Here is a 21,959-nt window from a genome sequence, read left to right as displayed (position 1 = left end):
TAACCACCTCAACGGCTACCTACCGCACATCGTTAGACCTGGTCTAGACAGAGGTCTGCGTGCTCGGCGTGAACCCTTTTCTTTTGTTTTTGCTCGAAAGGCGATTTGTTGCGCCCCTTTTCGGGCCGCTGCTAAAGGTACAGGCCGTCAGACGCTTACCTTAATTGCCAGCTTGACGCCAGGCTGACGCCAGCTAGACGGCATTAGAATTCCTCCTACTACCCCTGCTCAGTGGCAACTGTAACCGAAACCCCATAATCAGTGACCCCTTCCCTTGTCCCTAACTCCCCTGCTCCTGACATTTAATTGGCACGATTCGCGCGACGCGTCGTCATGCAATTGGCCGCTGGGCGGTCAATTAAATCAAAGCGTTTATATAGTAACTTGTCTTAAATTAAAAAAGAAAACAACAACAACAACAGCAGCAGCAGCAACTCGCTAATTTTTACCCAGCTGCCAGCTCTACATCTATTTATAAGCCCAGCTCGGGCCATGTCAAGTGTGCTCCAGCGCACATCAACCTCGACTTCAAATAATATTTCCCATATACTTTTAAGGTTCTATTTTTGTTTTTTGGGTGCACACGATAAGCACCAAGTACAAGGTTCCCCTTGAAGTTCTGGTTAAGATGCTCGACTCGCAACTATCGCCTTATTCCGTTGGGGTTTTGCCACTTCAATGCCAACTCGTGTGTTCTTAAGTTGCCCAGTACAAAGAGCGCCACAAAATAAATATACTCGCTTGAAAGTGCGTAGCTTTAAGTGTTTTCTTTTGAGTTTTGGCTTGACTTTTGATATCTAAAGTTCAACTCGTTACAATAATTTGTTGACACAACAATTGCGTTCTATTTCGGTTGATACGCAACATTTTTCGAATTATGCAAGAAATTATCAAATATTTAACTACGAGTTTATGTATTGCTGTAATACTTAATATCAGTTCATACTTGACACTTGAAGGTAATACAAGACTCAAGGCTGTATGAGATATCAAGAATATTAATTGTATATAATACATAATATATTTAAATATTAATTTATAGTTCCTTTCACAAGTCAACTTTAATTTTATATAATTTTGTGAAATAAATTTAGTTCTCAAATTGAAGGAGTATTTGAAAAATCTAAATCTAAATCTAAAATCTAACTTCTGCATCTACTTAAATATGTAGACAATAAAGTAAGTGCTCATTGTTACAATTAATGTTCCTGTCACAAGCTTTGTTCTCGTGCAATATACCCCATGAAACGAACACATTTGCAACGCATACAAAGAGTTTTATAAGCACAGCTGCATAGCATAGGCATACGTGCATACAATAGCATATATGTCTATATATATGCATAGTTCTATATATATATAGAATACATGTGCATTGTCCTTGTCAACAGCAATCCGGTGACAAATTGCAGCTAATCAGCAGCAATGGGAACAACAGCAACAGACAACCGAGCAGCGTTATTTCCAGCTTAAATGAGGTTCCGTTTCGACTTTTGTTCTGCGAGGTGCGCTGTGAATCTTATCAATTGCAGAAATTAACATATATATATATAGAGAGAGTATATTATATACATATACATAGCAAAAGTCTATATGTTCTTTGTATAGTATTTAGGTGTTATCAGTCTGTGTGACAATTTTTTAATTGGCTGTCTGTTTTAACATTGTTAGGTCAAGCACCGCATTCGGCATGACAATCTGCCAGTTCGTTGCATGACAATGCAGCCAGCATTAGGGTGCGTCATGATAGATCACACAGAGACAATACCTGTACATAGCGAAGGTGTAAGAATAGTGTGTAGTGAACAACACAGGGACTGATTCATCGGGGGCTATAAAGCTACTTTAGAATGCCAAATCCCGAGAAAGAGCAACTTTGTTTTTAACAAATCGAATGGGCATACTATATTAGGTGATTTCTGACTTCTGATTCATCGGTTTATTGAAATCGAGTTCAAGTTCTATTTTAGCATCCGCTTTCATGGTGCTAGGAGCGGCGAATGTTGGCGCCACTTTGAAGCGAAACAATCAATAAACTTGGCCAAAAATATTTAAGGTGGTTTTTGTTTGTTTTGATTTTTGTCTGATTTTTTTTTTTTTTTGCTTTGAAAGATTTGCTGTTGCTCAAGACAAATAGAAATAATAAAAATTATGCGGAGAGCTACAAAAATGAAATTAATTATAAGTCAAACAAGCATTACAATATTGCCTGGCGCCAGACGCAAATATCATTAACATTTTTATGATCCGGCGTACAACAAAGAACACCACACATACATCTATCAGCTGGCATTACCTGTGCCAGTGCCACACGCACACACGCACACACAGTCTCTCGCCCATGATCATAAATCGCAACTAATAATGTCCAAGTTGTCTAACACCTAACAGCCGCCATAAAGACAAATCGATAGACAGAGAGATAGATACCCGACAAATAGCCAAATGCCCAAATGGCTGAACGGCCGAACGGAGTTTACCTTTCGGGCGTACGTGCAAAATCGATGGATATTGACCAGGCCAACATGATTCGCAGAATTTCGTAGTCTAGTGTTCACTAAGAGCTACAAAATATAGTGAAATGTGTTTGCCGACTGCCGACTGCTGACTGGGCCGGCCCGTGGCCAGACCTCATCTTGATGGGCGTCATAAAATGCAAAATACCGAAAACCTCGAAACGACGTTCAACAACAATTCGGTTAACAGCAAATGGTTTCTATTTAGACCCTAGGCGGCAAGTGCAAATCTTTTGGCTGGATCAGAACCGTCTCACTGACTGACTGACGACCAGCTTGCATTAATTTATCCCGAATAAATTTATCTCACAGCATTTCTGAAAACCAACAAAGTCCACAAGTTGTATGAAACACCTGCACAGCACAGCGCACAAATTTCTAAACAAAAACAAAATTTCTATTTTCGGTTTTATCTTGGCGCCTGCACTGTATATTTTTAAACTGACCGGCTTGATCTTATTTTAACACTATTTTTCAGCAATATTTCAAGAGCAGCTACAAAAACAATAACAACAACAACAACTGCTACGAGGAACACAGAAACAACAACCACGACGAGATTTGTTTTCTAGTAATAAAATTTGATGCAAATTTCTGTGAACTTGCGCCAACAAATTGCGAAAATGTGTTGCAAATCTAACGCCATGTGGAAACCTTTAACCTCATCGAGTGGGCAACAGCAGCAACAACAACAACAACACCCAGTGGTGCCCACAGGCAACACACAATGTCATGGCCAAGCCCAAAGGCACAACTGCAACAGAAACAACAAGATACAACAACATTTTCTGGGCAGAATTTGTGCCCTCGTCTTTTTTGTCATGATTGCCCTGAATCAAATGGACACTGCTGCAGCTGGACTACGAGAAGGCCTTTCAGGTGAGTTTAGTAATAAGCGCTTTAGCTACCTTTATATATTGTATAAGAGAGTTCAGAGAGTTCATATGAAATCTTAATGGGTAAATGATGCTTTGAGATATTTTAACTTAAAATTATGATGGAATAGTTCTTAACATAGGTAGAACTTCTTTAAAAATGCCTAAAGATTTTATATTTCTTAGATATCTTGAACAAGTTTCGTTATTATTTGACTCTTGGCATTGACTTTCATAGCAACAATCAGTCAACAACTTAAAGATTTCTATAAAAATACTTCTTAAAGCATAAGCCGATAAATGTTTTTTATCTGAAGCACATATCCATGAGGAATACTACAAATATTTCTCTGCATCTATGTAACCGTAACTGGGCTCATTTCTGACTTCAGACTTTAAAAATGTGCTAGGAATTTCAACATTTACTTTTGGCACATACAAAGTAACTTTTTTATTGTAACTAGTTTAGTTTTCTATGGCTAATTTGCCGCATTCTTAATCTAGTTTTCAGCTTTAGTTTCAAGATCATTTCCATAGAATGGAAATCAATTGAGATTGTCAAGCCAGTCACCTGACGACGCTTCGCCAGTTGGCAGCAGAGTTTCTGTTTCATGTTTCGACAGTTTCACCCTGCAACTTGTTAGCCTTCACCTTTACCCAGAGGTATTACGACTAGTAGTTGTTGTTGTTGTTACTCTGTACAAACGGGCTGTATAGGCTGCCCGTTAAGACGGTTCATTCTGTTGCCTACCCTCCACCCTTTAGACTGTCTGCTGGCTGACCCCCTTCATCCTCGCTTGGCTGTTGGCCACACGTGCCGCTGTGGCGCTCCCTACACGCTGCCGCCGCTGTCTCGCGCTGGCGCTTAATCTGTGATTGTGATTAATCAGACGACGCCAGCGTCCAGCGTCCGGCGTCGCCAGCTGTCCGGCTGGACGGCTACTGAGCGTATTTGATCGCTGCCAGTTTTTAGTTTTATTTTCTATTTTTTTTATATATTTCTAATTTTTTATTTTTGTTTATTTTTTGTGTTTTCGTGTTCTCTAAACATATTGAGTGGGTTTTTTTATGGCATTTGAGTGTGTTAGATGACATAAAAAATCGCATAAATTAGATATACGTATTGCAATTTCGATATCGGGTTACTTGAACAAGGTTCATTAACTGTCGCCCGCTAGATGGGCCGCTAGCAAAAGAGAAGGGCAAGAACCGTATCCGTCTCCGTCCCTGCGTAGAAAGTTCCAATAGGAGCCAAATAACTTTTCCACTTCATTAGAGCGCCAATGAATTTGTTTATGAATGAAGGTGGTCCCAAACACACAAAGAAGCAGCCAGAAATTGCACAGCAGGACACAAACGCATAACAGGAAAACGAACAATGGGTACAACATCGTTTAGCAGCTAAATACCAAAAAAAAAGAAAGAAACACAGACGTGGATAATGTCGCAAAGGGCCTAAAACTTAAACGAACCGAACCGAACCAAAAGAGCCGCCCGCAGAAGGCGAGGGATGTGGCTGCAGCATCTGCAACTGTATCTGTATCTTTGTATCTGTAGCTGTTGCGTGTTGTTCTTTAGGTTGTTTTGAAATCTGTGTGTGTGTGTGTAGCGCCGGCGTCTTCATTTATCAACGAACGCGCCGAGTTCGTGTTGTGTGTGTGTGTGTGTTTATCAGCACATTGCAGGTGGTCCCACAAAGCCAGCCCCGGGCATCGGGACGGGCCCTGCAAGTCAGCCTGGGGTCGCTGTGCCGACGTTTCCGTTTGCCTTGTTGCGTTTTACTTCTGTATCGTTTCGAATCGTTATTTTCAGATACCCTGTACAAAAGATCAAGATGGATTTCATGAATAAGCGTTGATAGATCTTTGATCGATACATTGTATATAAATATTTATATATATACATAAAGATTTTGTTAGATTTGGAATACTCCTTGGACACCTTGTGCCAAAGCTACTTTTTCATTAATCTATATAACGCGTCGATGCTTTGTAGTGCAGGGTATCCACAAGTCGTTTCGATTGTGAAACAGCTACCTTGCTTGTTCGTTCTGCCGTGCTGTCGACTGGAACATGTTTAACATGCGGCGTTTGCTACTTTGACTTAGCGCCAGAAGTACAAGAAGACGACGAAGGTAAACCAAACAAAGAGTAACCCAAAATGCAGGCGGGCCAAGGAGTTGAGGGAGGGGCAAAGTGTGCAAGAGAGCAGGAGGTGTGTTGCTTTATGATCTGGCAGGGCATGTTTGGCTGTACACACACACACTTATATATATATATACACGCACACAGAGAGAGAGAGAGAGAGAGCAATGCTGATAAAGTGGCCTAATCTCTTTGACCTGTTTGGTTTTTTTTTGGGTACGGCGCTGCGGGTCACGTGCTGGATAACATCTCAGTCAGTGGGCAATTTCCGGCTAGCGCTGATTGTAAATTAAATATTTGATTATTTGTTATTTGGTTTATTTGAAAACGTCAGCTCTGAAATAACAGGAAATCGTCGTTGTTGTCATAGTGAGTCTTCCCTAGAATTTATGGCTGACAAGTTTGTTTAGGCATCTAGAACAGCAGCTTGTTAGACTCGCAGCTCTATTAACATCTACTTCTACCTCTTCTTCTACTTTTTTCCAACAGGCATTTTGGAATCCTGCGCCAACGAGGGTGAAGAGGTGCAAATCCAAGGCATACAAAACTCCAAATGCTTCAAATGCACATGCCAGGTGAGTTCCATAAGATGTTAGCAAGTCCCATGTCTAGGCGCAGCAGGCAAGCGGCTCCAACGAGCTGCGCCAACAAAAAACTGGACAGCCTTTGACCCAAAATAAAAAACGAAACGAAACGAAACGAAACCAAGCAATTCATGTGAAATAAAATACAAATACTAAATAAATCTGATGCTGTCGCTGGGGCTGTCTTCTGTCTGGCGCGCTGCATGAGCGACGCCAGTGTCCAGCCAGGACATGGGCTACAAGGATGCGGCACATTTCGCATATATCGCAACGCCTGCCAAACGTAATACCCAAACGCCCCAAAATATTTCAAATATTTACATTAGACAGCCACCAAATGCAATGCCAAAAGCATGTACCGAACGACAGCCAGGACAACAGAGACAGCGAGACACAAGTACAGAATGAAGAAGATGCTTAAATGTTTAAGATAACTGTGCGTATGCGTAATATTTCTAGCAATGAAAAAATTGAAGAAATAAAAAAAAGCCAAAACTAGTTTGAGTTTAGAGAAAACTTTATAGCGAAATATTAAAGCGAACAAACGTCGGTCAACACATAATAAACATATCTTTAAAAATGAATAAACAAAATTCTAAGGTTCTTTTGTTTACTCCAATTAAAAGTTATTTTCCAACTCACTTTAGACAAATTAGAATATTTGTCCCAGCTTGATTTATGTGTTTGGAATGAGTTCTTAATCAATAGCTGCATTAGAGTACTTCAGTTAACAAATACATCCATTCCATTAGCATATGCCCCATGTAAATCCCAAAAGAAATTCAGTTCAGTTAATCATGGCTCGCCCGTGACATGTCAAGCGCTGATGGGAGTTCGCTAATGAGACGATGGCAACGGCAGCTTCTGTTCTGCTGTTTGCACAAAATGTTTGCTGATTTCTGGGCATTTGTTTGGCTTTAATAATAATAATAATAATAATAATAATAAATAAAAGCACAGGCCGCATCTTGGCGTTCGCCAGAAATTGTTATGATGCAAGGTCGTCAAACGGGTTTGCTGCGACATGACAAACGTTAACCACAGGTTGGCCGATCGTTTGACAAACACTTGGCGCCGTGTTTTTTGTCGCCGTCAACGGCTACCGACGGGGACTAACACACAAAGCGCGCTGCGCTGCTCGCGTCGTGTCGTCATTAAGCGGCGATGGCGACGGCAACGGCAACGGCGACCGCGACGGTAGCAGCGGCAGCGCGTGCTGTCGGCGCTGGCGTTGCCAGACCGCTGCATGCTTGTTGCTAATTTGCGCTAAGCGCTGCTAAATGCCTCTGCTCCATTTTAAGCGCCAAGAAGCTTTCGCGACGCCAGCTGCGAACGGCGATCGATTTTTGTATAGCCTCCAGTCATGAGCTGATGCTGCGACCGTTGCTGTTGTTGCTGTTGTGTTCGTAAAGTGGGCGTAACCAAAAAAAAAGAAAAAACAACTAAAAAAAGAAGAAAAAACAATGCCTGGCGCCACCTCACTTTAAGTCGTTGGCGCCATGTGTTGCGCCTGCTCTAACTGAGCTACCTGTCTCGCTCAGCCGCTACTGCGCGCTCGCTCGCACTCGCTCGTGCTCACCCTCTCGCTCGTACTGCGATTGCGCGCGCGCATCGTAAGTTCATGATGGCATCGATTGAGCGCATTTATTTCCTTTTTCTCATTTGCCGGCACTTAAAGCTCTCTTAAAGCTGTGCCAAGGCTAGGCAATTGAATTGCCAGCCAAATGCTTGGCTACAGCCATAAAGCACACACTTTATGATTACTTCTATTCATGCTCCACGCTCACACACATACACACGCACACACTTTTCATATTCCCATTCACTCTTCAGCCTCATTGTATTATTTGCCAACGCTTTTGGTGATTTGCTGATATTTTATGGCTGACGTTTATTATCTTATATATCTAACTATATATATATATATATATATATATATATATATATATATATATATATATCGCATATTAACTACAATCCTGTGCTGTCTTTCAACCACCCCCTTAGCCCCAGCACAATCATACAAATTGTCCGCTTTTCATCTATTCTGGCTCGTCCTTTCGCATATTCACGCTTGAATTTGTGAACAAATTTTGTTTTTATGCGAAAATTATGCTGAATACGCATTGCTCTCCTAATAGCTTATGATTTAAGCGTTTCCCTTTTTTTGTGTTGCTCAGTTGATTGAGCAAGCCATTTTTTACGATTGATATTTGCAAATACAATTTTTTCTTCTACAAAATATTGCGGCTTGTAGGTGGTCGGTGAAAAGGAATTCAATTTTTACGATTATTCAATAATCTGATGACTCAGTTAGAGCTGGTTAGCAATACTTGAGCTGATAATAGATGCTGCATTAAAAGGTTTACAGCGCTTTTATTATATATAAAGTGAATTTAAGAAATATACTTCGCATTTGCGAAAAGTAGCAAATAAAATATTATAAACTTAATAAAAAAAGTATTGAAACCACATGTATTCATAATAGTGCTCGCCTCAAGAGTACATGTCAAGAAATCATAATTTATTAAGAAATTAAAATTAATTAAATTGAAGATGACTAAACAATTCTAATGAAAAACATTGAAGATTTGTTTATGTCATAAACAGACATTTCTTACGTCGAGTAAGAAAACAGAAATATTTTTTAAGCAAAGGGAGAAGTTCTTAAACAAAATATCTTATATAAAGAGTTATAGATGGATCAAAGTTCAAATATAGAATACATTAGAGCTGAAAGACTTTATAGAATTAATATATAGAATTAATATATATAATGAATAAAATAAAGCCTTCTTCTGTGTATTGCACATTGCATGTCCAAATGAAATTACACTCCCAGCACTGTACACTCAACATACAGGATATCCCACATAGCTCGCTTTTTGGTATTTCAACAACTGTTAATCCAATGGAATTCCACATTCAGCTAACACAGCCCAAGCCGATTCAATAGAATCCAACTAGCTAGCAAGCCAGTCAAATTCAACAACTAGCCCACAAGTGACAAAATACACACATGAACATAAAAAATAAAATCACAGTTTGTCATTACCATATTCTATGAGGCGCAGCGAGAGCCAAGTTTACAGTCTAGTAGAGTCTTTGGCCAAGTTTGCCTAGCAAACGTTTAAGTTGAGCAGCTAACAGTCAACAGTCAACAGCCGACAACAACAGCAACAACAACAAGAGCAAGCGACTAGCGAGTGGTTTGAGTGGCTCACTGGCCAACTGTGCGACGACGGCTGAGGGGCAGGTGGTGCTGCAGAGGTGGGAACGTGGCGGCTGCCGAATGGACTGGTGTTAAAACTGATCATGTTTTGTCAAACGCAAGGTCGTTGGAGGCCGTTTGCAAATGTGGTTCTGCCACTGTGGCACACATAGACACGCAAACACACACACACACGCACACACACACACAACAGTGCTTTGGCATTCGTGATTGCCGCTGGCGCACAACAACAACAACAACAGCTACGAAAATCTCAGCCTCTACTAAGCAGCTTGTCCGTTGCCGGGTCCGGGACGCGCTTGGCTGCCTTCGTGGCGCCTTTTCTTTTTTTTTTAATAGCAACCTTTGCTAGCAGCTACTAGACAACATCAAACAACAACAACAACAACAACTGCCTTGGCGATGCTTAACTTTCATGTTGTCTGAAATATTTCTATACCGGTTCCAGATTAGAAAGAAAGAATTTCAAAGAGCATAAAAACATCGGCATCTGGAAGATGCGTGAAGATCGCCTCAGCTGCTTCACACAAGCTCACAGATAATTCAAGAGCATTTGAACTTTGTCTAGCAGCGCAGCATTTACATTTCCATTTCCATTTTCATTTCCATTTATCCAACTGCTGTCAACATTTTGGATTTGTTGTCTCTCTAGTCGCCGCTGTCGTTGCCGTTGCCGTTGCCGTTGCAGTTGTTGCTTTATAATACCAAAGTGCTTTTCAATCTGTCAGTGTTTATTGCATTATGGCACTGAGAGTTACGATGCCCGCACTAAAGGTGCCATTAAAATTCCAACTAACAACTGCCATTAAACTAATACGATGATAAAAATCTCGGAACCGCAAAAACTAAAATAAAAAATAAAAAAAAAACGAAACACCTCTCGACTCTCAACTCTCGACTCGACACAATTTTCATAACAATTGCATATTTTGCACGTTGCGACGGCGGCTCCAACCAAATTGAGATCCAATCTGGTTTGCTTGCACTAAATTATACACACACACACACACAACACTCACACACACACACAATTGAGCCGCGACATTGTTCAGCCGCAACTGCATACAAATTAGTAAAATATTTTGCCTGTTTTTGGTACGACATCTATCTAGATTTATAGATACATTTACAATTAGCCTCAGACTCTGGCACTAGAGACTTCGTCGCCGTCGCCGTCTTCGTCTCGCTTTAACCTGTCAGCGGGCATCAAACATGCATGCGACAGCTGCGCGCACAAGGGTTAAAGCCGCCCATTGATTTGAGTTAGTTTTGGTACGTTCGGTGCGGCCCGCATCAGAGTGTTGCATAAGCTGCCAAAGCCTTGCCACAAGCTTTTGACTTATGATCGACATCAATTCTAATGCGCCGCTTGCCGCTGTCAACATGTCGTTAACGAAAAAAAACTGAGCAAAATTGTGCAAAATAAAAAGCAAAACCAAACCTGCATCACAGCGGCACAATTGCTGCAACTTTAACAGTTGAGGCTGTTGCATTGCAGTCTAGGCCAAATGAACAAATAAAGCCGCTAGCTGCCCTAATTAAGATTATTACCAATGCTTAACTTCTTTACTACTACTTGGAACATATATTTATTGTTAGTTCATGTGGACTGAAGGCCTTCGCTGATGTTCCTATAAAATAATATAATTTAGAATTGATTTTAATTACAATTATCGATTATTATCAATCCATATTTGGTCTTAGGCATAATCTATGACAAAAGCTTTTCACCCTTTACTACTGCTGAAAGTTTAAATTTATCAGAAAAAATACAATTTTTTTAGTTTTTCAAGTTCGCTTGCAAATCTCAGCTTAAACACTAAGAGCCTTGTATACACTTCTTTTAATAGAGTAAGAGCATTAATGCCTCTTAAATAAAATCAAATAGTTCATTCGATCCCATTCAAATTTGGCTTATTTATTATGAGTTCCAAACTGAGCTCTGATATAATCTGTTGGGCAATCACATCTCAAAGCTATTTCCCAAAAGCTTTTTCTCAACACGCATTCCAAGCAACCCATCAAGCTGGTTGTAGCGCATCTGAAGCGTCGCTTATGGCCTTTGGTTGCCCGCCTGCCACGCCCTGAAGTGTGCACTCAATTCCATATAATTTTGACTCGTTTGCATCCATAAATTATAAAGACTGCCGAAGGTCAGAGTGCAACCTGGTTGAACAAATGCAATTTGTGTGAGCGCCAAAGCGAGTGAACAACTGCAGGTGCAGCCACACTTCAGCCTCAGATGGCGAGGGGAGGTTGAGGCGTAGCTGAATACAAAGCGAATGCTCGACTACGTTGAGCATTTGACAGCAATCTCTCACATGATTAAGCGCATACGCCACATGACCGGACTGGGGGAAAAGGTGATCTAATTTAAAAGGCAATTGGAGGCTAACAAAATGTTTTTTTCTGCTCTTTTTGTCTCTTACAGAATGGCTTTGTGAAATGCGACAAGAGCTGCCCGTCAATTGATGATTGCTATTTGCTTGACTCCAAGTCCAACGACACCTGCTGTCGCAAGTGCAAAGGTAAGTGCTGCAGTGGCACACAAAAACATCTAGCTGCAACTAACTATTGCTTTAATTAGGCTGCATATATCGCGGCGTGCCCTATGCGAGCGGCGCTGAGTGGAGCGACCCGGATGAACCCTGCAAGACGTACAAGTGCATCGCTAGTGTTGTCACCGAAACAACACAGAAATGTTATTCACAGTGCGACGATAATCAGTTGACAGCGCCACGCCCCGGCGAATGCTGTCCGACATGTCAGGGTAAGTCGACTTCAGCCAATCTGTCAACTAGTTCAGCCACTCAACTAGTCACTTACTAAAATTAGCAGCAGCAGCAACCCAAATACTAATAATGCCTCTTAATTCGTCAGTCCGTCTGACAAAATAGTCCAAAAACGATCTGTGCACAGATGGTCAAGAGTTTTTTCTGTTTCTTTTTTGTTTTGTTTTTTTTTTTCATTTTATTTTATGTTTTATTTGTATCTATTTTGTGACTCTGCACGATTTGCTTATTTATGGGCTTTAAATTGTCTATTAAGTCGACAATGTGGCATTGCGTTCCAAACAAAACAGAGCAGCGTTTAAGCGAATATGTGCTAGACCTCGAGATACCCTGCAGCAAATGGTTTGCCTCAGATTTTTCTATATAGCTTTTAGACACTTGTAACAACTCAGGGAAGATAGTGGATACCCTGGCTTTAATGAACTCAGAATTCAAATATATTAAAAAGCGACATTAAGTATTTACGTACAGAAAATAGAGCTTCATATCAGTTATATATGATAACATAATAGATCTTAATAAGATTTTATTTATGTATATTAAGCACAAAACAAACGAATTTCTTGAAGAATTTAAAAAGAAGTTAAAGGACTTTCAAAAAACAACCTACAGCAGTTCTTAGTGTAGTTCACTTAAATCTAAAACTAGAATTTAGACAAAGTGTCATAAGACAAACATATAGATGACCTCAACTGTTAACAACGACAATGCTGTGGCACTGGCGACGTCGTTCCCCCTCTTCGCATTACGCATTCAACACAAAATTCCAATACCCTCTCCAAGGGTATATGAACCTTAGAGAAAGCCAGCTGTTGGTCATGTAATTATGCAACATTGAATTACCCTATTGAATGCAGCATGCGCATAGGGTATATTTGGTACGCACGGCCCTCTGCCTATGCAAATAGATCGTTTGGAAACCCGTTTCAACATGTGGAAATTTTCTTGGCTGTCATCCAAAAAAAAAACACACACACACACGCACACAGTTAACAAGAAGACAAAATAATACGTTTTTTAAACCGTTGTCTGATGAAAATCGCGTTGTTGCTGTTGTTGTACACTTTGCAGGTTGCAAGATCAATGGCCAGACCGTTGCCGAAGGCCAAGAGGTTGTCGCCTCGATCGACGATCGCTGCTTGGTCTGCCAATGCGGCGGCAACAAGTTGAGCTGTGCCAAAAAGACTTGCCCCATACTCCAGTGCCCCAAAACGAAGCAGAAGCAGCTGCCCAACGAGTGCTGCCCACGCTGCACCGAACAACGCGAATTTGTGGTAGTCAAAGGTGAGTGTCACGCCCCCAGCAATTACACAAAGGCCCACTTGCTCACCGTTATGCTTTCACTCATGTTTTCCAGGCAAGTGCATATTCAACAATAAGCTGTACTACGACAAGACACAGTTTACGCCGGATCGTTGCACTAATTGCACGTGCCTGAACGGCACTTCGATTTGTCAGCGTGCCACATGCCCCATACTGGAGTGTGCGCCGGAGTTCCAGGAGGAGGACGGCTGTTGTCCCCGCTGCATTGTGGCCGAGGTGCGCAGCGAGTGCACCGCTCAAGGTGTCACCTACATGAACAACGAAACCTGGGACATGGGACCGTGCCGCAGTTGCCGCTGCATTGGCGGCAACATACGCTGCTCCGAGGTACGCTGCCCGCAGGTCAAGTGTCGCCCCAACGAGGAGCTGAAGGTGCCCCCCGGCGAGTGTTGTCCCAAGTGCCTGGAGACAGCCGGCACATGCACCGTCTTCGGCGATCCTCACTTCAAGACCTTCGACGGCAAATTCTTCAGCTTCCAAGTGAGTTCCATTTCGATATTAATTATAAACGGATAATGAGCGTAACGCGAACTGACGTTTATGGGCATCAATTAAAATAAGCCATTTAATGGCAATTGATATATAATTACATTACCCGTCGTACTTATAAAACTAACATATAAATTGGCCGCTTAAAGCAGACTTTTATATGGCCATTCGATTTGCATAGACAAGTTAAGTTTATGGCCCATTCGCATTAGGTGAATTTCCCGCTATTGCCGCTGTCGCTGCTATCCAGAGCTGCAGCCAGCTTGACCACCCGCCGACAGACGTAGTCTGTTCCAATTAAGAGAGGAAAAGCGGTGTCAAAATAAGCGTAACGAAGCGTAGCGAAATATCTTATAATTAATTATAGAATAACAAGCAAATATGCTCTCACCATCATCAGTTTTTTTATATATTTGTTTACATTTTATTAGCTATAAATTTAATGGCTTTTCAAGCTTGTTCAGCCAGAAACATGTCCAATCCGTTTTTCACAGTAGTCAGTTTTATGGCATTAATGAAAAAAAGGGTTTGTCCGATTACATAAAACTCTCTGCTAAAGGTCATAATAAAAACTCACTAAAGACGTCTCCAGCTGACACTTTGTTCTGCTAATTAAGTGCTTGATAAGAGACTCAGCCTTATCTAAGATCAAGTTGCATAAGGTATTAAGAGAACCGGGCAGTGGAATGCGGCTTATGCTGAATTTGTCATTAATATTACTTTTTACTAGACGTTCTTAAAGTCAACAACAACCTTTACAGAGAAATCCTTGTCAATCCATATCGAAAAGTTATTTTCTGAAATTTTACAAATCATCTGCATTTCGCAAAAACTTGTTCTTTATCTAAATTCTACCTTTGCTTTAACTTTCAGGGCAGTTGCAAGTATTTGCTGGCTGCTGATTGCTACGGACGCAACTTTTCTATACGCCTAACTAACGATGGGCGTGGCACGCGGCGTTCCTCATGGCCGAAGACGGTGACGCTCAAGCTGGGCGGACTGCGCATTAATCTGGGCCAAAAGCTGAGAGTCAAGGTGAATGGCACGCGGGTCACTCTGCCCTATGCGGACTACAGCAGCAGCAGCGAGATTGGGCATGGCCACAATGTGAGTATCGAGCGTCTGGCGGAGGGTGGCATTATGCTGAGAACGGAGCTGGGACTGAGCATCGAGTGGGATGGCAACAACTTTCTGCAGGTGTCGGTGCCGGCGAAGTACAAGCGTCAACTGTGCGGACTCTGCGGCAATTACAATGGCAGCGGGCGGGACGATCTGACGAGCAGGAATGGGCACTCGCACAGCGATGATGAGGTGTGGCATTTTGCCAACTCATGGAAGGTGGGCGGAACAAAGTCGTGCTCCAGGCTGAGGGATAATATTGTGGTGCAGCCGACGTGCAACAAGCGTAAGCCCAACTTCTACTGCCGGCCACTGCGCATCTCGGAAGTATTTGGAAACTGTGATAGTAGACTTAATCCCAAGAACTACATCGACTCCTGCCGCATGGACGTCTGCGAATGCCCCACGGGCAGCTGCCACTGCGACAGCTTTGCTGCCTATGCCCACGAGTGCCGACGCCTCGGCGTCCAGCTGCCCGACTGGCGTGCTGCGACCAATTGCCCAATGGGCAGCTGGCGTCGCAACGCCACCGACGCCAACTATCGGGGCAATAGCTTCTACGGAGATCCTAGTTTGCTGAAGGGAGGCGGAGGTGCGGGCGGTGCATATAAGGCACGACGCCGCAAGCAGCAGCAGCACGAGCTGCAGCTGCAGCATCAGCGACGCCAGCAGAACGAGCTGCAGGAAAATGAATACATCAAGAAACATGTACCCAATAAATTTTTAAGGCCGCGTGCGCCGGCTCGCACGCCGCCGCCAATACACTAAGCACTGAGCATGGATTTAATTATAATTTAGTTGCTACACATACACATACACACACGCACACACAAATATTCTCACGCAGGCTAAAACAAAATCGGAAAAATTTACTTCAAATGCCAATGACGCACGCTGCACCAAAATTAAATCTAAATAAAAAGCTTTCGCCCCGAGCTCTCAAAGTGCTTTGAGCCGGATTTGAAAAGAGATCGCCTTTTCGTTATGCCAGCCAAGCTTAAGCTGTCTTTCAAGGTTTGCAGCCAGTTCGTCATTGGCCAGTTCGGCAGCATGGTTATAAGAAAAGTTCCAGATACGAAGTTTGATTTGTATGTACTTGTAGTTGAATTGCGTATACGCACCCATGACAGCACCAGTATTAAGCTAAGCATTATCATCCATCCACCCAAGTCGTACATCCGCTGCCGCAACAATCTCTCTGATGTTATATATATACTCTGTTAGCGAACCATCTCATGCTTGCCTTTTTATCCATACATTCATCAAATGCATTCGTTGTCGCCATTTTGTTTAGTTCGATAAGTTTTATTTATTTTAGCTGATAAGTTCTAAAGAAATTTTATAGAGCCCGGCCTAAGTACTACTCGAAAGTATGTTGTGTGTCTGTTACTCTATTTTTAAATGTATTCGTATGTGTGTATTATCGCTTAAATAAACTTCATACTACTCGATTGCTTAACTCGATAATGATAACTTAGTGTACTTATACATTATTATATACTATAATATATATATATACTATTCGTAATGTTAGTTAAATAAATTTTAGTTTTGCTTAAAATTTAAGCTTTAAACATTTATGAAAATTGCACAAACAGTATTTTTGCTTAGTTTAAATCTCACTTTAATCTTGCAAAATTAGCTACAGAAGAAACAATCTCAAACTAACTATACTTAACTCTTTCTCTCTATCTCTCTCTCTAAAATTGTAACTCTCTCACATCCCAACTCTCTCTTCCACTTTCTATATATCTATATCTTACTAATTCAAACCTAAAACTTTATATAATTCCGTTTACGTCTATAGATAAACTTGGAATCCAATAAAAAGAAAATCAAGTAAAATAAACTGTGTTAATATTTATAAAGTTCGATCCAAGTTACACAAATTTAACAAGTTTATTGCCATTTTCCAATATTTATAGTACATTAATCAAGTTTTATCGACTTAATATGGCTGGATCTGTAAATGTATGACAAATATATGCTTAAATTCCCAAAACTCTTTGACAAAAAATGCAAAAAAAAAACAGAAGAAAACAAAAACAAATTTAAATGCAAGAAACAAAATAAATTATATAAAAATTTTAAATGTTGTGTTTCTATTTTTAGTAGTGGAAATGGGCGAACTCACAATGGAAATATTTTTGAGAATGTTTAAATATTTTTAACGAGTTTAAAATAGCCAAGAACTAGACCTTTAAAAGCAGAGGATGCTGCAGTAAGAACATCTACTTAATCTTGAATCTCTAGTCTTAGTAACTGACATGCCTTTATGTATAAGCTGAAATAGATATTCTATATGCAGTAAAGCTTGAAGTTGTTAAAGATAAGCTTAGAAAGATTCCACAAAACTACAATAACTTCAGCTAGAGCAGCTGCATGTCCTCAGTCAGTATAAGACTTATTCTACTTTCACCTTGGCATTGCTATATTACAATCAGCGTTCCATTTATTTACAAATAATATATATAAAATACTGAACTAGACTTAAGAGACTTTAGATATCTGCGAGTGAGCTCAACTCAACAAATATATAATATATATATTATACAAGTGCTGTATTCTCTTCATCTCGTTAATTTTATTATAGTGCAATTAAAAGCTAAGCAAGCCGCCAATAAAGATCATGTTGAAAACTTAATTTAATGGGTTTTCACAAGACGTAAGTAAAGTCGAAATCGCGTAGACACAACGATTGAATTCCGCGTGGTTAGCCTTTTCGGATTGTACATATAATGTTTATGATGATGTTGTTGCTTTGTTTATGTTCAAGTGGCATCAGATTCGCAGGCACGAACCCGAAAACAATTGCGACAAGAGGCGACGACACTGCGTCTAGGGTGGCTGCCGTTGGGGCCGCAGACGGAAGGAAGTGGTCGACACTTGGTGGCTGCTCATGGAGACTGGGCGTTGAATTACAAAAAAAAAGAAAAAAACAGAAACACACACATCACAGCATGCAGACATACAGTTGGACACACACACACACACACAATCGCAATCACAATTAATTTATGCATGTTTGCTTAGCAATACTTGTCAAAGTTGTCTAGGGCTGTGCACAACTTTGTGTGTAATTTGAACGGGGCAATCATTTGCCTCCGCCTCGGGGCTTATCGACATATGGAGGCATTTCTTGGAAGGTAGTGCTAGGCACTGCTTAAGCACAATAAGCTCGTAAATCGACGTCGATTTAGACTGAAATACAATCTTGTGCGAGCCTGAAATTGCGGGCGCTCCATTGAGTAAAGCCACCAACACACGCAGTCGCAGTCGCTGCCGCTGCGGCTGCTGCTGTTGCTGTTGCTCTTTTTGCTATTTGCTGCTACCGCAGCGGGGCACGTGCAGCGCATGCGCAACGAGCCAAAGCCGGCAGCTGGACAATCGGACAATTGGCAACGCTGATTGATGCACGTCGTCTTCAACAGAATCGAGTTGAATGTTTCGACATCTGCTGAACGCTCACCGGCCACCGACTGTGTTGCGGCATTTTGTTGCTTCCGCGTGTTGGTCGCCTGGAGAGACGACGCCAGCCTGGATAGACGACGACGACGACGCGTGCTCCTGCCTTATCAGGCGCGAACCTGTCCATATTGGCGCAAATGCCCGTTTGCCAATATGGTGCGTATATAATTGGAGCGTATGGCTGCCGATGTCTGTCTCCGTCCCTCTCTCTCTTTCTCTGAGTGTGTAAGTGTGTGTGCGTGTGGTGTGGCGCCAGAACGTGCGCCAAATTTGGCAATGTGAAATGTTGTTGCTGTCCAGTCGAATGGCATATTCCCCATAGCCGCATGCCACATGCCGCATGCCCCATAGGCATTAGAACATCGCCAGCCACTTAAAATCAGCGATTTATCATGAGGCAATGTTTGCCCTGCACAAATGAACGGGTCGACATGTCCATGAGATATCCAAAACCACAGCCATAGCCAATGCCAAGTGGTGCTTCAATTGCAAAGAGACTCATAAAGATGCGCAGCAGATAAGCCGGAAGGGACGAACATATGGACAGAGCCATGCATCATCATTGTGGCGGCACAAGTCCTGAACCCTTGACTAACTCTAAAGCAAGGCATAGAGAGAGTGTGTGTGAGAGTCACTTTGAATCTTTGTGTGTGCATAAACGAGTGTTGAACCACATGAATCACTTTGGTGCGTAGGAGTCGACAAGCATTTGCGGCATATGTCAGCAGCAACGGCAACGGCAACGGCAGCAGCAGCCGGCCAAGGGCTGCACTTTCCGGGTAGCTTTTCCCACGCAACGGCTCCCGGAAAAGCTAACAGAAATCTTTCTAACTATGCGTTCTCGATGACAGGCGAACCCCTCAGCCGACGCTGGTTATTTATGTCAATGGCTTGGCTTTTGCGTCACACTCACTTACAGACTGCGTGCGTGTGTGGGAGAGAGTGCTTCAAGCAGATGCGACAATCAATAGTTGAAATAAACTAAAGCATACTTCTCGGCGGTGACCTAAATGCCTGAGCGACGGGGTGGCAATTTCTGCTCTTCCAAATGCCCCATTTACACTCGATTGCAGCAAATAAAACTTAAGTAATTAAATGTTAACAAGAAGTCAAGTGAAGGACAATAAAAGGAATTGATTGGTGTATTTAATAATTTTATATTATTTGCTGTCAATAAAAGCTGATGGCCGATCATGGCTAAGTCGGTTTATATCAATAATTTTATGTGTAACTGGAATCATTAAGTATAATTTAGTTGAGTATCTGAATTGATATCTTCAACAGCACTTAATAAGATTGCCTACAGACGATGTATATAAGGAGTTAAACAAGCTAGAGAAATTTCGATGCGAGAGCCACATTGAATTTGGCTTAATTTCTATATCATATTGAATATCTATTTGCCCAAAGTGCAGAGGTTCAGTTCGATATCAATTATAATTCATTCGGAACAGTTGACAACTTTATAACAAGAAAGATGCTGATAGCGTGAACTGAACTACTAGCAGTTCCTTTGGAGCTCTGTCATAAATCTGTCATCTATAAAATCATTTTAAGCTGAACTAACTACGTGGTCACATCATCTCAACTCTTTGAATTACTTGCAACATTTTGATTACCGAAGAGTCTTAAAAGGTTTTCTGTCAGTTAATCGCCATCCATGGTAGGACTCAGCAGGGCCTTAAGGTAAGTATTACTACACAAGCACACACTACACGCGTGGCGTGCCGTGTGTCCTAGTGTAGTAATACTTACTTTTAGTCCCTGTTAAGTCCTACGCATTGATGGCAAGTGCGCTGAGTTTCATGTGTTGAAGTAAGATTAATGTATTTTACTTTTACTTAATATAATTTGGAATTTTTTTACTATAACAGAGATACTTAATTCCCAATGTCTACGTAATCAAAAGGGTCGTGCCTGTACAAGCCTAGAGACATAGCAAAGTAAGTTTTAAATTGCGTTAAGAATGTATAATTTATAAACTTGTTAACTTGTTAATTGCTTGTTTACTTTAAATAGATCAGAGAGTTCTCAACATCAATCATCAGTCATCAATCAACATAACAAGTTGTCAAGCTTCAATATTTGTTACTCAGTTTGTTATTCATCTCATAAACACTTTGTTTGTAAACTTCATTTAAATATAGCGCCTTATAAATAGAAAAGCTTGGACCCTAAGATTGAAACCTGCATAAATCATTAATTATTATTCTATTATGGAGACTAAAACTTGTTTAGGAGCTTACTTTGTAGGCTAAGTATGGAGAGTGAACTCCTCTTATACAAGAAACTATATCGAACGTGTATAATTAGAAATATATGTAAAACCAATAAATCAAGCCAAATCAAAGTCTCTAAATGAAGTTGATGGGCCGCTCCTTGCTGGCTGTCATTGTAAGCTATGCGAATAAACAAATATATAATTAAGTATGCACGAGCAGGAATATCATTTTTGTTTATAGCAGCGCGCGAAAGTGAGTATTCGATTACACATTGAGTGAATGAATGAATGAATATGAGTGGCTAGTTAAAATTAATGGTTGTTTCATTCTAGTCTTCGATTGACTCTATCTAATTTAATGTGCAATCAAGTATTCAGTGTCGCCGCCAATGCCCATGGCGTGTGTGTCTCAGTGTGTCCATCACAACCTTTTAGGGGCTTGGGGATTTTCTAGTCAGATTAATTGCCCCCCTAAAAAACTTATTTGGTTGTCGAAGAGATTTGCATAATTACCATGGAGAGAGGGAGATGCCTCTAAATTGACAGCAGGATGCTTGCCTCGCACATGTAAAGATACTTATTAGTGAGTTTGTAGAAAGCTGCCCACAACAGACAAATTGATTCAACAGACAGCCAGGCGTCTGCTTCAAAACTTTTCTACACTCTTACAGAGAGAGTCCCCTGAATGTGGCATTCATTTGTTGTTAAAATACCCATAATGCGTATGTATCTCTTCAAGTAAACATATGTGAATCAAGTAATATATAGATCAACAAAAGAAATAGCTTCATAACTAATTTCTCTTGGCTTAAAAAGTATATTAATATAAATCAGGATATAATTATTAACCATTATTTATAGTCATATATATTTTATATATGCATATTATGTATATTTATATTATACAATTCACTTCAAGATGCCATCAATTTCAGCCAAAATTCTAGCAATATTAAAAATCTTTAAGAAAATCTAAAAATGCTGTTGGTAATTAGTATAAAAAGCATTAAATTTTTTATTTCATAATTCTAAGAAACGACAAACAAACAATTTAAAAATAATATAAAAGGTTCGAACCATGTTAGCTTAACTGGGCTCTCGCTTAGTTAGATATTTAAGTAATATGAACAATATTAATTAGAAACTTAATAAAATATTGTACCAGTAATAAATATATTAAATTCTATTTATAACTA

The 21,959-nt window shown here is 40.8% G+C and overlaps 2 protein-coding genes and 1 long non-coding RNA gene across 5 annotated transcripts in view; 2 read left to right on the top strand and 1 right to left on the bottom strand.

Moving 5' to 3' along the window:
- LOC111593574 (BMP-binding endothelial regulator protein) overlaps positions 1 to 16,198 on the top strand; it is a 30,850-nt gene extending 14,652 nt beyond the window's left edge. For both annotated transcript variants that reach the window (XM_023306436.2, XM_023306435.2), the window contains exons 2-8: positions 2,995 to 3,395; positions 6,025 to 6,110; positions 11,783 to 11,879; positions 11,939 to 12,121; positions 13,215 to 13,427; positions 13,501 to 13,946; positions 14,829 to 16,198. In XM_023306436.2, the coding sequence (XP_023162204.2) occupies positions 3,101 to 3,395; positions 6,025 to 6,110; positions 11,783 to 11,879; positions 11,939 to 12,121; positions 13,215 to 13,427; positions 13,501 to 13,946; positions 14,829 to 15,842 (2,334 nt within the window). In that variant the 5' untranslated portion in view covers positions 2,995 to 3,100 and the 3' untranslated portion in view covers positions 15,843 to 16,198. The remainder of the gene's footprint in view (positions 1 to 2,994; positions 3,396 to 6,024; positions 6,111 to 11,782; positions 11,880 to 11,938; positions 12,122 to 13,214; positions 13,428 to 13,500; positions 13,947 to 14,828) is intronic.
- LOC111593576 (probable peroxisomal acyl-coenzyme A oxidase 1) overlaps positions 1 to 16,525 on the bottom strand; it is a 46,385-nt gene extending 29,860 nt beyond the window's left edge. For both annotated transcript variants that reach the window (XM_023306440.2, XM_023306441.2), the window contains exon 1: positions 16,196 to 16,525. Coding sequence is in view for 1 of the 2 variants with exons in the window: in XM_023306441.2 (XP_023162209.2) it covers positions 16,196 to 16,199 (4 nt within the window). In the remaining variant the exon portion in view is untranslated. The remainder of the gene's footprint in view (positions 1 to 16,195) is intronic.
- A 3,627-nt stretch (positions 16,526 to 20,152) lies between these two features.
- On the top strand, positions 20,153 to 21,006 carry LOC111593573. The gene is made up of 3 exons (XR_002751046.2): positions 20,153 to 20,357; positions 20,417 to 20,485; positions 20,562 to 21,006. It is a non-coding gene; the product is annotated as an uncharacterized LOC111593573 (long non-coding RNA).
- The last annotated feature ends 953 nt before the right edge of the window (positions 21,007 to 21,959 follow it).

This window comes from Drosophila hydei, unplaced genomic scaffold (assembly GCF_003285905.1).
Source record: "Drosophila hydei strain 15085-1641.00,03,60 unplaced genomic scaffold, DhydRS2 tig00008134-arrow-pilon, whole genome shotgun sequence".
NCBI lineage: Eukaryota > Metazoa > Arthropoda > Insecta > Diptera > Drosophilidae > Drosophila > Drosophila hydei.
This window is presented reverse-complemented; position numbering and strand designations above follow the sequence as displayed.